At 39.4% G+C, this 16,915-nt stretch overlaps 1 protein-coding gene across 1 annotated transcript in view; it reads left to right on the top strand.

Moving 5' to 3' along the window:
* glra4b (glycine receptor, alpha 4b) overlaps window positions 1-15,763 on the top strand; it is a 32,697-nt gene extending 16,934 nt beyond the window's left edge. Inside the window, exons 6-9 of the mRNA XM_036580927.1 lie at window positions 928-1,065; window positions 1,543-1,757; window positions 5,458-5,616; window positions 15,482-15,763. Of these exons, the coding sequence (XP_036436820.1) occupies window positions 928-1,065; window positions 1,543-1,757; window positions 5,458-5,616; window positions 15,482-15,763 (794 nt within the window). The remainder of the gene's footprint in view (window positions 1-927; window positions 1,066-1,542; window positions 1,758-5,457; window positions 5,617-15,481) is intronic.
* The last annotated feature ends 1,152 nt before the right edge of the window (window positions 15,764-16,915 follow it).

Below are 16,915 nucleotides of genomic sequence, written 5' to 3'. Positions count from 1 at the left end.
TAGTATGTCATTAATTATTTAATTTCTTTAGTTAAGTATGTTAAAGCTTTTTTATGTACTTTAGTTCTTTGGTTAAGTATCCTAGTACTTTTTAGGTACTTTAGTTCAATACATGGGTACATCTTTGATTACTTTAGTTCAGTAGTTAAGTATGTTAATACTTTTTTAGTTACTTGACTTCTTTAGCTAAGTATCTTAGCACTTCTTAAATAACGGTAGTTGAGTATCTTGGTACAAGTTTAGTTACTCTAGTTCTTTAGTGAAGTATTTCAGTACTTTTTTAGGTACTTTAGTTAAGTACATTGGTACATCTCTGGTTATTTTAGCTGTTACTCTGTGTCAGTAATTCATACAATGTTTCTGATGGTTGGGAAAAAGAGTTGAGAGTGTTACCATTCAAACGAGACTAAGATCAAGACTGCAGCCCACAGTATGTGGAAACAGTGGTCCTTTGCCTTTGGATATGCCATTTCAGGCAAAAATGAGGTGACAGTTAAAAGGTTAATTAGATATCTTAGTACTGCTGTAGTTACTTTGGCTCTTTAGATAAGTTTCTAAGTAGTAAGATTTTATCCCTTTTAAGTTTGAACTGTTTCCACTGATTTGTTTGTCATGAAATGTTCAGACAATGTTCTCTCTCTCTCTCTCTCTCTCTCTCTCTCTCTCTCTCTCTCTCTCTCTATCTCTCTCTGTCTCTCTCTTCTCTGTCTCTCTTCTCTCTCTCTCTCTCTCTCTCTCTCTCTCTCTCTCTATGTCTCTCTGTCTCTCTCTCTCTCTGTCTCTCTTTCTCTCTCTCTCTCTCTCTCTCTCTCTCTCTCTCTCTCTCTCTCTCTCTCTCTCTCTCTCTCTATCTCTCTCTCTCTATCTCTCTCTGTCTCTCTCTCTCTCTGTCTCTCTTTCTCTCTCTCTCTCTCTCTCTCTCTGCAGTTGGTTACACTATGAATGATCTGATATTTCAGTGGTTGGATAACGGCCCTGTGCAAGTTGCTGATGATCTAATGCTGCCTCAGTTTGTGCTCAAAGAGGAGAAAGATCTGGGATACTGCACTAAACATTATAACACCGGTACACACAAATTAAAGCATTTACCCTTTCTTCTGTTTATGCATGTGCAAATGGCAATTGTCACTAATTACTATGATTAAGAAGGCTGACAGTTACAAAACACAGCATACGCACTGTAATAATTTCATGGCAATTTTCTCTCCAACGTTTTATAATAGGATGTATGAAAAGATACAGTACTGGGTGTTTTTTGTTTTAAAAATCTGTGTCACTCATTACCCACAAATATACATATAAAAAGGTCACAATGTGCTCCTGTTTTCTTGTGGCAATTTTGTGTCATACTGAATGAATTTAAATGAATTTAGACCTTTTAAGGAAGAGAGCACTCTGTGTGTGTGTGTGTGTGTGTGTGTGAGAGAGAGAGAGAGGGTGTGTTTTGTATTTAGCCCTTTGTGAGGACCAAATGTCTGAATAATAATAAGAAAATTTGAAAAGTATTGCACCAGTCAGTATGTCTGTGTATGTTTTTTGCAGGTAAGTTCACCTGTATTGAGGTGAAGTTCCACCTGGAGAGGCAGATGGGTTATTATCTGATCCAGATGTACATCCCCAGCCTGCTGACCGTCATCCTGTCCTGGGTCTCCTTCTGGATCAACATGGATGCTGCACCGGCCCGAGTGGGGCTGGGTATCACCACTGTACTGACCATGGCCACTCAGAGCTCAGGCTCTAGAGCTTCACTGCCCAAGGTGGGGTATGAATATTAAATCAGTTCTTCATAATCCCTTCTATTTATTCATCCATCCATCCATCCATTCATCCATCCAGAGCATCTCCGCCAACCGTGACCACTCATGGCTCAGGCTCCAGAGCTTCACTGTCCAAGGTGGAGTATGAATATTAAATCACTTCTCCATCCATACATTTACTCAGAGCATCACAACTATACTGACCATGATCACTCATGATTCCATCAATCCCTTTTTTTCTTCACTTATCCATCTATCAATCCATCCATCCATTCAGAACTGATGAAACAGAGCTCTGGCTCCAGAGCTTCACTTCCCAAGGTGGGGTATCATTTTCAAATCACTTAATTTCTTCCTTCTGTTTATCCACCTGTGCATCAGTCTGTCCATGCATCCTTCCATCCACCACAGCACTGTACCCATAGAGCATTTATTCACCCATCCGTCCATCTGTCCATTAAACGCTCCTCCATTCATCCATAAAGAGCATCACCAGTATATTGACCATGCCCACTCAAAGCTTAGGCTACAGAGCATCACCACTGAGTTACAGTATCAATATGAAATTACTTCTCCAACCATCCAACCAACCATCCATCCATCCATCCCTTCATCCATCCATCCATCCATCCATCCATCCATCCATCCAAAACAACACCAAATTACTAATGACTCAGAGCTCTGGCTCCAGAGCTTCACTTCCCAAGCTGGGGTTTGATTTTCCAATCACTTCGTTTCTGCATCCTTCCTTCTATTTATCCACCTGTGCATCAGTCTGCCCATGCATCCTTCCATCTGTCCAATCATTTCATCCCTCCATCCACAGCACTGTTCTCATAGAGCATTTATTCACCCATTTGTCCATTTATCCATTAAACATCCTTCCATTCATCCATACAAAGCATCATCCATCCATCCATCCATCCATCCATCCATCCAAACCATCACCAAATCACTGACCACTCAGAGCTCTGGCTCCAGAGTTTCACTTCCCAATGTGGGGTATCAATATCAGTACCACTTCTCCATCCATCTCTAGCCAAAGTGGAATATCTCCACACATCATTTCTTCTTTCATCCCTCTTTTCATCCATCAATTTAACCATCCACCCAGCCATCAGGCCATCCAAATGTCTACCAGTTGACCCGTGCATCCCCTGTTTTCTCCACTCATTTGTTTGACCATCAATGCTTTTATTTCTTCAAACATGTTTTTATTTATCCACCTTTCAATCAGTCTGCCCATGCATCCTTCCATCTGTTCATCTGTCCTTTCATCCATCCCTCCATCTACAGTACTGTAACCACAGGGCATTAAGTCAACCATCCTTCCATCTACCTATCCATTCCTCCATCCATTAATATGTCCATCAATCCATCCATCCAACCATTTATTTCTCTGTCCATCCATCCATCCATCCATCCATCCATCCATCCATCCATCCATCTACCCACTTATCCTTTTGCCCAACTGTCCATGCAACCAACCAACCATCTTATTGATTCTTCAATGATCCTATCAATCCCTTATTTACTCCATCCATCCATCCATCCAGCAATGTGTTGTGGGGGGTTATTAGTTCATTGCTCAGAGAACTCAGTTATAATTCAGTAGGTCATGGCTTTGATTGTAGCTGATAGCGTTTAGCTGCTGCCTTCACGCCCTTCAGCTCGACTCGTAATGCCCATTCTGCTCTGAGGGGTTTGTCCTTGAACTGGCATCTTTAAGTCACTCCAGATAAGAGTGTCATCAGTGTGATTAGGGTTAACGTCTCACTACATGATGGGAACATGTGCATGTGCATGCATGTGCTGTGAGTGTCCTATATAGAGTCCTAATATGCATGGCTGCATGTGTAGCTCAGATTTTATATGTACAGTAAATATTTAATATCTGTATAATTCATTCGGTATGTATTAACTCTGATGTGGGGTTGTTCTGTTTAAAAGCTAAAAATATCTGAAAGACAGTGTGTTTGCTCTTCTACTTGCTCAGAATGTGTACTGAAATGAAAGTATAGTGAGGTGGAAACAGCAATTTTACATTCATTTAATTTATAGAAAAAGTGCTTTTTCCAAAAAACTATAGAATTTTGTAATTTTTAAAGTAACTTTGCACAGCAATTCAGGAATGAATGTAATACAAAGCTGCCCAAAGCTGGAAATCTACAAAATTTGGTTGCAACATAGGCTTTTTTGACACGCCCCCTAGTGGCCATTCTGCTTTTGGAATGGAAATTGACTTGGATAATTTTTTAACTAATGTAGTCAAATAAAATATTAAGCCTATAACTCTGTTGTCAGATGAACTAGGACACAGTTGTCTCTCTGTGTGTGAAAGGTTGTGAGTCTGTGTTGAGCTGCTATTGAGCAATGAGGGGTAAAACAATTCACACCTTGCTTACTCACATATAAAGATGAAAATCCAGTTCACTTCTGGTTTTGAAAATCATACACTTTCCAACAATTCCAGCAATGATATTGAAGAAAAAACATGCATCATTCAACTGAAGGATCTCAAATAATACTGAATCAACACTGTGAAAATGGGTTAAAAGAATAGTTTGTCAAAAAAATCAAATGTATACAATTTCTCCCTTTCTTCATATGAAGTCAATCAGCCAAAATGTTTGCTGTCTGAAGTTTGCTTCTTTGGTTTTGAACTGGAGCTATGAGGCTAATGTTGCTAACAAGCAATGGAGGTTTATGTACACCAATCAGCTTGGTGCCAACTGCTTGCCTATATCATAACATACTTGCCTGAAAATGTGTCTTGAACAGACTTGCTTATGTGGTTTCTGACACCTACTGTTATCTACAAATGTGGACAAATGTACATCGCATTGCTAAAAACGGTAGCAGCAGCCACTGCAAGGCCTGATTCACACATGCTGTGTCACCCATGTTAACTGGTCAGTGTTTTCACACAGGCTGCGCATTTGAAGCAGCAGAGTGTCCCAGATGCCGCACTGAAGTGGTGCAGTATTTAGAGAATAGATCCGGTGTCACAGCATAATACACTGAAATAAGCCATGAAAATCAGTTAAAATTAAATAGATTAAATAGAAAACCATATACAAACCTAAAAATACCATCTTTTTCATGTTAATTTAATTCATGACGGAACACTAGTTAAACATTCCATGCTGCAAACAGATTTCCTGGTTGGTCTGTCAAGCTTGAAACTTTTGCCTAGTCACAAGTCAGAATGCTGTCGAAGATAAACAAATATGCTGCGTACTTTTATAAATTATATTTTAATTTAAACTTTATTTTATTATTCTGGAAAAAGGAATGTCTGTATAACTTTCTCACTGCTCCGCAGCTCAAACGCTATATGTATGAAAGGCCAGCATGCTCAAGCCATAGTGCTCATGCTGCCAGGTTGCTGACACCATGCAGAAGCATGTGTGAACAAGGCCTCAGGCCTGAATATTGCCTGTACTAGTGTTCTTCATTGCAAACTGGACAAACTCAGCTACCTCTTATCTTCATATGCCCTGTGATGGACAGGTGACTTGTCCAGGGTGTTTCCTGCCTTCTGCCCAGTGAACACTGCGACAGGCTCTGGCACCCCCACCACCCAGGAGGATAAGAGGCTTAGATAATCTGTGTGTGTGTTGAAAGTGTTGTTTGCTCAACTTGAACGAGACAATGTGATAAATTGTATTGCTACAGTTACTTACTTTGTGTGTTGCAGGTGTCGTATGTGAAGGCCATCGATATCTGGATGGCGGTGTGTTTGCTGTTTGTATTTGCCGCATTGTTGGAATATGCTGCCGTAAACTTTGTCTCTCGGCAACACAAAGAGTTCTTCAGATTGAGGAGGAGATTACGAGAGGAACAGCGGCAGCGAGCTGTGAGTAACACACATTTACACACACACACACACACCTGTGGGCTGTTCACAGGCACGTCTGTCTCCTGTAGACCCCACCCCCCCATTGCCTTGGGAAGAGAGCAACTCTAGTTATCTGTCTCTCGAGAGCATCAGGCTGCTCTGCCATGCCATAGCGCTTCTATGGAATCACACATCTGCATAATCCAGCATTCCATCAGCCACGGAAATATAGGCCAAAGCAAAAGGCCACGTTTTCTTTCCCCTCTTGGCTAATGAAGTCATACAACTGTGGAACTCTCTCTACTAAAGGCAGTGTAAATGCTTCTTGGAGTCAAACACAGTATTTGCTTATATTCTGTTTTTTCCTTGCATTTTATTGTAGTTTAGTTTTTTTGAGTGAATTTCATTTATGTAGTTTTATTTGAACTGAAGTAAATATAGACTAACTTCTGTTCATCCCTTAGAATTAAAATGGCTGAGCTCTGTGCTGATTGGCTACCCTGTTTTTGTGCCTCTTTCAAAAAGCACTCTGGACCTCTTGGAAAATTGTGGAATGAAATGTGGACCAAAGTATTTAACACCTTTTGGACATGTGGATTCTTTGGAAGACTGCAGTGATCAACTGTTGCTTCCCGACAGCCAGGAAGAGCACAACATTTAATCAATTTCCTGCATCTTTCACTCCAATAACTCTGCTGCAGGCTGTCCGCAGGAACAACACTTTGCATCACTTAATTAGGAATGGGTGGGGTTAACAGCTGCTGTAGGCTGAATAAGCGGGACTAGACTGCCATGGCAGAATGGGTGGTATTATGTGTGTGTGGTCATTACATCACAACCATGATGTATTCAAAAGGGACTGTTTTTTTTGCAGCTTGGTTTCCATATATGGACTGTACAAACTGGGGAGTGACTGATATATTTAATGTCTACATCCTACATCAACCTTTCTTTAAAAAAAAAAAGGGTTTTCATGAAATGGACCCTTTAAGTTGTTTTGTTGAGGATTTTTTTCTTTCCAAAGGTTTCTCTGACTCTGCACATCAGAAAGTGTGTGAAGATTCTGGAAGTGTTGGTAAAAAATGTTGAAACTTTAGAGGCTTTTTTGCTCGGGGACTCGCAGCCTGAGAGAGCAGAAAGCAGAAATAATCTCCTCTCCTCCACTCCTCTCCCCCGCATCATCCCTCCATCCTCCTGCAGGGCACGCTGACCCACTGGGGAGAGTGTGTACGTGTGTCTGTGTGTGTGAGCAGGTGGAGCTGTGTTGCCTTTACCTGCCCCAGAGCAGCTTTGTTAGGCACATGCAGGCAAGCATGCGTAAAGGCAGCACAGCAGCACATACACACAGGGTTTCCATTCACTTTCTTCAGCAAATGTGGAAAATGTGCATTAAAAAACAGGATGGAAAAGAAATGAAAAAAAAAAAAACTAAATGTCACAAAAAATACGCTTGAATGAGGTGAAAGAGTTGGTTTATCGGTAGAAGAGAAAAGCATTGACAAAAACATGATAACAAAAAATCGGTAACTTTACAGGTGAAGAAAAAAACATGCTTTACTTTTATTGTAAGTCAATGGAACCAGAATTCTTTCCTAGTAATTTTGGGTCATTTCTTTTGGTACATTCATCATGAAATTTACAAACAACGCAAAGAGCAACAGGCATTTTCAAATAATGTCAAAAAAAAAGATACGAGGTTTTGTTCCCAGAGCAGTGATATTTTTCAAATTAGAGATGATAAAGCAGGAACAAAATCGAGCCTCTGCTCTTTGAACTTTTCATTCCTATTCCCAATAGTACTTCACAAAAACGGAACTTAGAAACTTGTAAACTTTTTATATATTTTAAACTAAACTGCAGCTTCATGCAGCTGACTGGGGTTCAATTCCCTACCCAGGCTACAGCACTAACAGTCTTTAGACAGAACTCCTCACACTATATTCACCAACCCCTGTAACATGATTAAAAACTGTATGTTTTTATTTTTTACATGTTCTTGTTAGAAGCTGGACAGTGTACATGCCCACGTGTGCCATCATCAGCGGCCTCGAATGCATTCGAAGATACAAACTTGCAGCGACATTAGTGAGTTGACACATCCTAATGTGTTTGTACGTTAACAGTTCAGAGAGGCCGAGTAGCGTGAATAGTGACACATTTAATGAGGGCTGAAGTCACATTTTGCTGTCACCTAGCGAAACCCCGGCAAATGTCAGTCCAAATGTATTGCTGATGGCTGTGTCTCAATTCATATACTATCATACTAAACAGCATGTAATACTAGTACTAGTGATAGTTTGATGTAGTGTTAAGTACAGCAAATACAGTTTGAGACGAAGCCAATGGTTTTCCTTTGTTTCTATGTTTGTTATTGTTAGATGGAGTGGATATATATGACTTTCGTTCCCACCACATTGAGTGCGTTTACATGAATCTAATAATCCCATAACTGCAGAAAATCAGATTTTGTCAGTAATTTGATCAACGTGTTTACATGCACTTGAGTAATCAGATAATGTGGAAACTCCAGGTCTACATGAGTCAGACAGTAATCAGATGTCTGCTTTACAAACAGCCAATAAACTCACAGAAGAAGACGTGACGTAAAACTCAATGTAAAACGTAATGTAAAACTCAAACTTCATGCTGTGGCTTTTTTTTTTAAACATTGTGCCTGAAAATATGAACACACATCATCTAGAAGATGAAGAATATTTAAATCCTTCATTTCGTCAAGCATGTAGTCGATTTCAGCGTTGATCCAAAAGTGATTTGCTGCGTCTCGTGGCGACACTGCTTGCCTATTTTCGGTACCTCAGTCTGTTTTCACACATGTGAAACATGCATGCACTGAGAAATCTGATTACTGAACTAAAATCCAGCTCTATCGGATATCTAGACCTTATTCCAATCTAGGAAATCAGAGTGTGCTGTTTACACGACCATTTGAATAATCAGATAACAGCAGCATTGATTATGATCGGATTATTGAGTGCATGTAAACACACTCAGTATCACTTATTTGAAAAATATTGCCTTTATCAATAAACCAACGCATTTCTCTCATCCATGCATGGTATTTAGGCAATTTTCTGAATTTTTGGCTTTTCCAGCCAGCTTTCATTAGTGCTCATTTTTAAAATTCACATAAAATAGGTGGATAGGAATTTCTCTACTGTCTGATCCCATACACACTTACTCACCAAGCACTGACCTGCACACAATTTTGCACTCGCACACACACACACACACACACACACACACAGAACTGAATACATCTCCCAGTAAGAAACACACTTACCTCTGGGCAAAAACAGGTCTTTCTCTCACACACAAATACACACACACACACACACACACACACAATGCACACCATGCACAAAGCAGAAACGTCAGAGACTCAGAAGCAAACAAAACAACAAAACTCATGCAAATTAGAAAAGAAGAATGTTTAACATATAAATCCGTCATTTTCTTCTAGCAAATGAAATAATAGAATACTTTTATGGTGTCAGACCTGATCTCAAAAATGAGAATACACACCTGGGGGCAACTCGTTAAACTGTTGGTGCTGAACTGTGGTGAAATCCGCCAACAAAGGTGTGCCCCCTCTAACCACCCCCCCAGGTTTTTTTAGTCTGAGCTATTTTAATGTTTGGAATACAATTAATAACAGAAGCACCTGCAATGTAACACAACTAACCACATGCTTGTGCGTAAAATTAGAAAAGGAGGCTTTACTGGTTAGAACGTGATCCAAACTTGTGGTCAGAAAACAAGCCAAAAATGCAAAAGGGACAAACATGACAAAAGCAGGTAAACACAAGAGTCAAAAATCCAAAAACACAGTCTGATACACAAAAAGGCAATACAAGCAAGACAGCTCAACAGCTCAGTAGCTCAGTAGCTCAAGAGAAAGAGACAATACCTCACAAAGATCTGACTAAAAGCCTGGACTTTATATACTAAATATCACAAGTCATATGACAAACAAAACAGGTGTGTCAGATCATTAGTCAGGTGAAGGGGAATGACGATTGGCTGTGGATGGTGGTGTGACAGTCATGTGATCACCAAGGGAGATCTGGGAATTGGAGTTCTCTAGAGAGTCAGTTCTGGAGGGATGCGTGACAGCACCTCAGCTAGCGAAATGCTATCATTAGCTTACTGTTTTTTCTATGCGAGATATAATGTTTATTTTCGCCGCACGTGATATGTTCACACGTGCACATCTACATCCTTAACTGGTGATTTTTATTACATGATATTCCATGACGTGGATGTAAATACACTGATGATTTATTTTACGACAGATTTGAAATCAGAATTTGGCTTAAAATGGAACTTTTTAACACATTAACAGTGGAGAGGTACTATTGGCAAATCAGTGGAATTACACTTTGAATTCATCAGCAGCGCATCTGATTTAATTTAATGAAGGATTGTTCATATAAAGCTGGTATTAGTTGGTAACTGTGAATACTTGACTTACTCGAGGAGAACCACAGTGTAGTCACTATTTGTTTATATATATATATATATATATATATATATATATATATATATATATATATATATATATATTTTATTTTTTATTTTTTTTTGCTTGTTAGTTATTTTTGAATAAATAAGTGCTTACTGCCCAGAATAACAGCTTTAAAGGCCTTTTGCAGCATAATGTCTGTCATACATAAAGAGCCTCCATGATAATGGCCATGAAATAGTGATGTCCTTGTTGTAAAGCAGGTTGTTTTGAGTTTTTAAACTCTATTTTCTTCTTTGCCGTGCAGGGCTTGACATTTGTGCTGGGTGCTTTGGATTGTAAACTTTCCTTTCTGTCTGGTTAACATTTTAAATATCTTAAATATCCCCCTTTTGAGCGGCTACTTTGTAGCTGCGGGCTGTATTTGTGTCTTTGAACATGTGAGGTCGGCTGTGCTGCTCTGGGAGTCTGAAGACCAGCTGATGCATCAGCAAAGTGAGGAGTCATCTTCAATTCTCTGTGTATGAGTATGTGTGTGTGTTGGGGTACACAGTGACCTCGATTCAGAGCTGTGTGTGAGTGTGTGTTGAGTGGAGAAGAGGAGGTGGAAGAATAATTTTACTGTGTGAATAAATGATGTGTTATGGCTGTTTCTTACTAAAGGTGCGTGTGTGTGTGTTGTTCAGGCTTCAGGTCAGCTCGGGGGAGCCGAGACGAAAGGCAAGAACAACGATGTTACAGGCAGCACAACGTCCTGCAGGAACACACAACGCCAGTGCAGCGCCTGTGCACGGGTACACACACACACACACACACACACACACACACACACACACACACACACACACCTTACTCAACCCTAATGTTAACCTCAGTAACCGAAACATCAGATTAAAGCTGCACTAAGTTTTGGGGATTTGGAGACCTCTTTGGTGGAAATGTGCAATTGCACAAACAATCCGGAAAATCATTTTATTTTCTTCGGACCCTCAATTGGATGAATCTGATGATTGCGAGCATGTTGAAAGAGAATTCAAAGAGAACTTGGTCAAAACTTGGTGAAACATGTTTTCTGAGGACGTGAGTGAATTATTCTATCATACCTTCATCAGTATAATGTTGATTGAGATCATTTGAGTCCTAAACATCAAGCCAGACCTTCTTTTTGAGTCTGTGTGTGAGGGTAGAATTTAAAGACATTTGACGTGGTTAAAAAAACTCCCAAACTAACGCCTTTGACTTTGAATATTTCAGGCTCTTACAGCAGGACACGCTCACCATATTTTAGCCTGTTTTTTATTATCATGACTCAGTAATGCTACTTCTTTTAGTTTGAACAAATCTCAACAATATTACAGAGTGCTGCTTAAATACATTAACATCATTGGCAATTTTCCACCGGGCAGCGTAGTAAAGCGTGGTATACGTACTAATGTGAACCTAGAACTATCCATATTACACCACAAAAACTACTGTAAAATTTACTTGTTTATACTTCTTTTTGAAAAAAAAAAAAGGTTAGATACATAAAAAAAAATTCTGTGTTGTAACATTGCTGTTGTTCATTTACAGAAATAGAAAGTAAATTGACCAAAACAAAAACCTTTATTTTACAGACATTTGCATTTATTTTAATAGCTATTACTTTTATTACTATGGTAAAATACTGTATGTCAGAACTAATTGCAGTAGTGAAACTATTGAATTACAGTGAACGGCAGTATTTCTGAAAAATTAAATGACTGTTATTTTACAGATTTTCACCATCATTGAGAAAACATACTTTTTCTGTTTTTTTTTACAGATTGTTTTGGTTTTGTTTTACAGTGTAGATCTTGCCTAAAAACCTAGCAAGTTTTCAGCTGAAAAAGAAAAAAGTTTGTAAATTTTACCTCAAAGAAAAAAAAATATTAAAAAGACTACAATGAAGTGTCAAAATCTAACACTTAACAAATCATCTGAATGATAATGAACATTAGAAACTTTTGCCTTTGGTCAATGATGCATTTAAACAGTTTGAGCAGGAGCAAATCAACAGTTAAAAAAAGTCAGCAGCGTGAAACTATTTCTATGAGGGACATTAGACAAGCAGTTTTTCATCACTGTTCATAAAAAAGTACTACTTTGAATTTGCTAGCTAGCTTTTTCTTTGCTTTGCAGAGATGATGAAATAGCTAGCAATACTGCCTGCTAATATGCTAAAATTGATATGGCCGTTTTTAGAGGTTAGCTAATTACCTTATCATTGTGAGCCCATGAGTTGTGAAATTGTGGTAACATGTTTTTTGCTGTGTGTCCAGTTGCCTCTTTCTACTAATGAGCTGTTCTAGCAACAAAGCAGATGCTATATATTAGAAGCATCCAGATAAGAACTGCCCTTTGGTCAAAACCAGGTCACTCATGAAAGAGGCCAATGAAGGCTAACATGAGTCAGGGTACAAGGCTCTGGTACAGTCGGTCAACTGATTCTCTCTCTCTCACACACACACACGAGAAAACCTCATACACACTGCATATAGTGTACACTCATATAAAGTCAGTACACTACACACAGATGCCTCGCTGATGTGTCATGCTGTGTCAGCTTCTCATCACAAATGCCACAATGAGTGATTATAAAAATGGCCAGCAGGTTCATAATCAGTGATTAGAACTATATCCTGGAGCCACTTTCCAACCCAGTCTTTCCCTCCACCATCACTGCTCTTTTTCTACATCACAGCTCCGAATGCTAGCGTTAGTCTCCAGCTCCACAGATCCACATGCATTCTTTCATCGTTTATGTTTTATAAGCTAGTTTACTGCATAAAAACAGGAGTTCATAACACAAACCGTGCTAATGTGGCTAACGGTGACTGAGGCTAGCTGGAGACTTTACAAACAGCACCTTCCACTTTTCATTCGGCATTAGCAAGGTTAGCATTGTTGTTCGAGGCGTTTTCTTTTAAAATCTAACCCAGTATTTCCCAACTGCACTGCCTGAGGTCCTTCTGCATGGCTCAGTTTTGTGTTTTCTCAGCGCTAAAACACACCTGAGTCACAAGCTAATTGTGAGCTGAGTCAGGCGTGATGGAGCAGGAATAACATGAAACTCTGATGAAGCTGGGAAACGCTGAATTAGCTAAAGGCTAAAAAGCAGCGTCTCCTGAGAAACCAGATTATAAAATCTGTGGTAGCTTATTTCATTAAAGAACTCTTGAAATAAGCACTTTATTATATCACGACAAGGTACAGTAGTAAAGCCTGTTTAATATAGCTGCAAAATGCTACAGCAAGCAAGTTCTACAGACAACTTTTTTCCTAAAGGTTTTTCCAAATGGATGAACACTCAAATCAGTTACTTTGCTCATTAAACGTGTATTTATAAAAAGAAAAATAATTCACAAAACAGCATAATACATTTGTTTACCCTGGGCAGGTTTGTAATGCTTTCATAGAAACCATTAAACGTTTCTGATGGTTTCTGGTGATGTCTAATAGTCAGTAATGATATTTTGTGTTTTCTTGATGGGTTGATATCACAGTGTGGAGGACTCTAATGGTTTAACAGGTATGGAATGATTCCAGATACATTTGATGTTTTCCTAACAGAATCTAAAGGTATCCTACAGGAAACCAGTGACCAGTGGTACCTATTAAGCCAATTCCTGTTAGAGAGCAAAACCATCAGGTGCTAAATTTAATAGTTCTAATGGTCTTTTTTCAGCAGGGTTTCATTTTTATTGGTTTTATCCTTTATTTCACAGCTGATTAAGTAGCTGATCAAAATCATTAATTTGATTTAATTTGTTTTCTTGAATCAATCAGTTAAACCTCTTAATAAATAAGCCATTTTTTTTGTACTATTGAAGTAGTAGTGGGTGGTATGGTCAATAATATATATCACAGTATAATTCAAATTTCTGACAGCTTCAGCCACTTTATGTTAAGGTATATATATATATATTTTCCAGTAAAACCATTTTATATGCTTAACTGAACCTATTATTGTTGGTTCACTGTGGCTTATTATTCTGGGAAGTCGCTTCACTTTTTGATAATAACCATTTGTTACAACCAAAGTAAATCTGAAGTATTGTTGTTGTGCAAAACAGTAAAACACAAAACTGAACAATATATGGATTAACCAGTGTCAGTATTGCTTTCTAACACTCGCCCTGCAGGCCTGGCAAAACATCGTTAAATGTTGTTTCATGTCTGAATTTCTACAGGTCTTAAGTTGGACTGTTCACCAGCTTTGTGTTCAAATTTTCCATTCCACCTTAAATAGTGCAGCAGTTACATTCAGACACTTGTACAGGCCCCTGAAAGCACGATTTAAGGTGGAATGGAAAATTCGAATGACAAGCCAATTTAAGCTTCATCAAAATTGTCTCATATGTGTGTCCCTTATACTCGTGCCTCCAACCATCAGACACTCCTGGAATTTGGAAAATATTACAGTCATTAAAGCTGCAGTACCAACTGGTTCACAGCTCATTGTGAGCACAAACCCTGAGACTGCGGCCTTGTCTGATGCAGCTGACCGAGTCAGGTGGCCCCTCAGTACATCAGATGGTGCCTCTGATGGTAAATGGAAGTGTGGCAACAGAAACCTTATCGCCCCCTACAGTTCATGTTATGTATTAGAGTCTGTCAGAAGGACTGTGATTATTTCTAACACTTTTGGAGCACTTTCTTAAAAAAGTAAACAATGTGTTGACATTAAAAAACCATTTCGACATTTTTTCAGAATCGACTTTGTTGACTAATCATTGCAGCCCTAGTCTCAAGTCACTGACCTTCTGCATTTACAGTCATGCTCATGTTATGAACTTTGTATCTAAGCTAGATTTTTGTTTGAGGTTTTGGAAAATCATCTCTTTGGTGCCCTGCGGTAAACAAAAAGGTTCCAAGCCTGATACATTTTGTCCTACGTTCATTCTTCCTCTGTATGTCACTGGACATACAGAGCACACTGAAATAACGCTGCATGTATGTAGGTCTACTATTCAACTTCAGGACTATTATATAAAACATAATTTCACCCTGATGTTCTCTACTACTGCCAATGCCACTTAACACCCACACTGGACAACACTTGCTGGTTTGTTTGGACTATTTTGGTGAGGTTAGTCTTATGATGTCAACTCAGTGCACAGCAGCGTTAGCTCGCATGTTACCAAAATTAATATTTCAGCTCCTGAACAACTTCATAATTCAGAGGATCCAGTGACATTCAGAGGAAAAATGTATGTAGGACAAAATTTATCATGTTTTGAACTTGTTGTTTACCACAGGACATGATAGTCATGGCATAGACCCTGAGTTTTTAATATGGGTGGGCCTGACACCAACCACACGGTGCACAACCTCAGACGTCCGCTGTAGTACTGAGATCTTGTCTGATTGTCCTTCCAGGAGGAGCAGCTGGGTCAGCAGAATCAGGATTTCTTCTTCCCCGGATACGGTCTGGACACTTTCCTTTCCGGAGATGGACCGCTCTCTGAGACGGCTGCCATATTTGCTGGTCTGCCTCCCGGCCACGCCCTCTTCGAGATCCGCCGCCGTTTCATCGACCGTGCCAAACGCATTGACACCATCTCCCGTGCCGTCTTCCCCCTCAGCTTCCTCATCTTCAACGTCTTCTACTGGCTCACATATAAAGTGCTTCGCCACGAGGACATCCACGCTGTCCTGTGAGTGAGGGCTGCTGCCCCGAGGACAGGATAACATAAACAAGCCCCTTTCACACTTCACGATTTGACAGGCCATTGTGGCTTAGAGCTCCTGATGTTCTGAGGGCAGGATACTTAGGGGACCCCAGGATGGTCAGTGGGCCTATCAGTGGAACATAGGTGTCTGACCATTTAAAGGGGCCATCTCATGGAAAAGAATCCTTCGATGACCTGAAAAGGTTTCAAAACACACTGTTCACTCCTCAGTAGATACAGTCCAAATGCAGAAGCTAAGCTGTGACCCATTGTTAGTTCAGCATTGTTGTGATGCCACAACCATGAAAAATTGAGTGCTTTTACATGCACTTAATAATCCGATAACTGCAGAAAATCAGATTTTGTCAGTAATCTGATCAACATGTTTACATGCACTTGAGTAATCAGATAATGGGGAAACTCTGGGTCTACATGAGTCAGTCAGTAATCAGATTTCTGGTTTACAACCGGCCAAAAAACTGACAGAGGACGTGACATAAGCATGATGTAAAACTCAAACTTTAGGCAATTTTTTTTTAATCTCGCGCCACTATACCTGAAAATATGAGCATACATCATCTAGAAGATGAAGAATATTTAAATCCTTCATTTCATCAGACATGTATTTGGTTTCAGTGTTGCTCCAAAAGTGTTTTGCTGTGTTTCGCAGCAATCAAGTCTGTTTTCGCACATGAGAAATCCGAAAGAAATCAGAGTAAGAGTTCACTGAGAAATCTGATTACTGGGCTAAAATCCAGCTCTCTTTATCGGATTTCTTAATCAGATTTCTAGACGTAACTTCGATCTAAGAAACTGGAACATGCACCGATTATCTGATCTGATTATTGAGTGCATGTAAACGCACTCATTTGCATATGACCACCTTTTGTATAATCTTCCAAAGCATCCAGACATCCAAAAGGAGCGTCTGAAGTTTATTTTTGTTTCTGATGCTCCTGAGGATTTCAGTCCAAACTTTCTTACAGGTCTCAGCTTGGACTGCTTTTTTAAAGCAGCCAGTGAATACAGAGGTCATTTGCATATGGCAGTCTTAAAGGCACAGTAACAAAAATACTGTTTAATTCTAGGGTATAAAGACAGGTTGGAAAATGACCATATAAAAATGAATTAGAAAGAATTG

Source organism: Colossoma macropomum, unplaced genomic scaffold, assembly GCF_904425465.1.
Source record: "Colossoma macropomum unplaced genomic scaffold, Colossoma_macropomum, whole genome shotgun sequence".
NCBI lineage: Eukaryota > Metazoa > Chordata > Actinopteri > Characiformes > Serrasalmidae > Colossoma > Colossoma macropomum.
The sequence above is the reverse complement of the archived record's forward strand: the minus strand, read 5'-3'. Positions and strand labels throughout refer to the sequence as shown.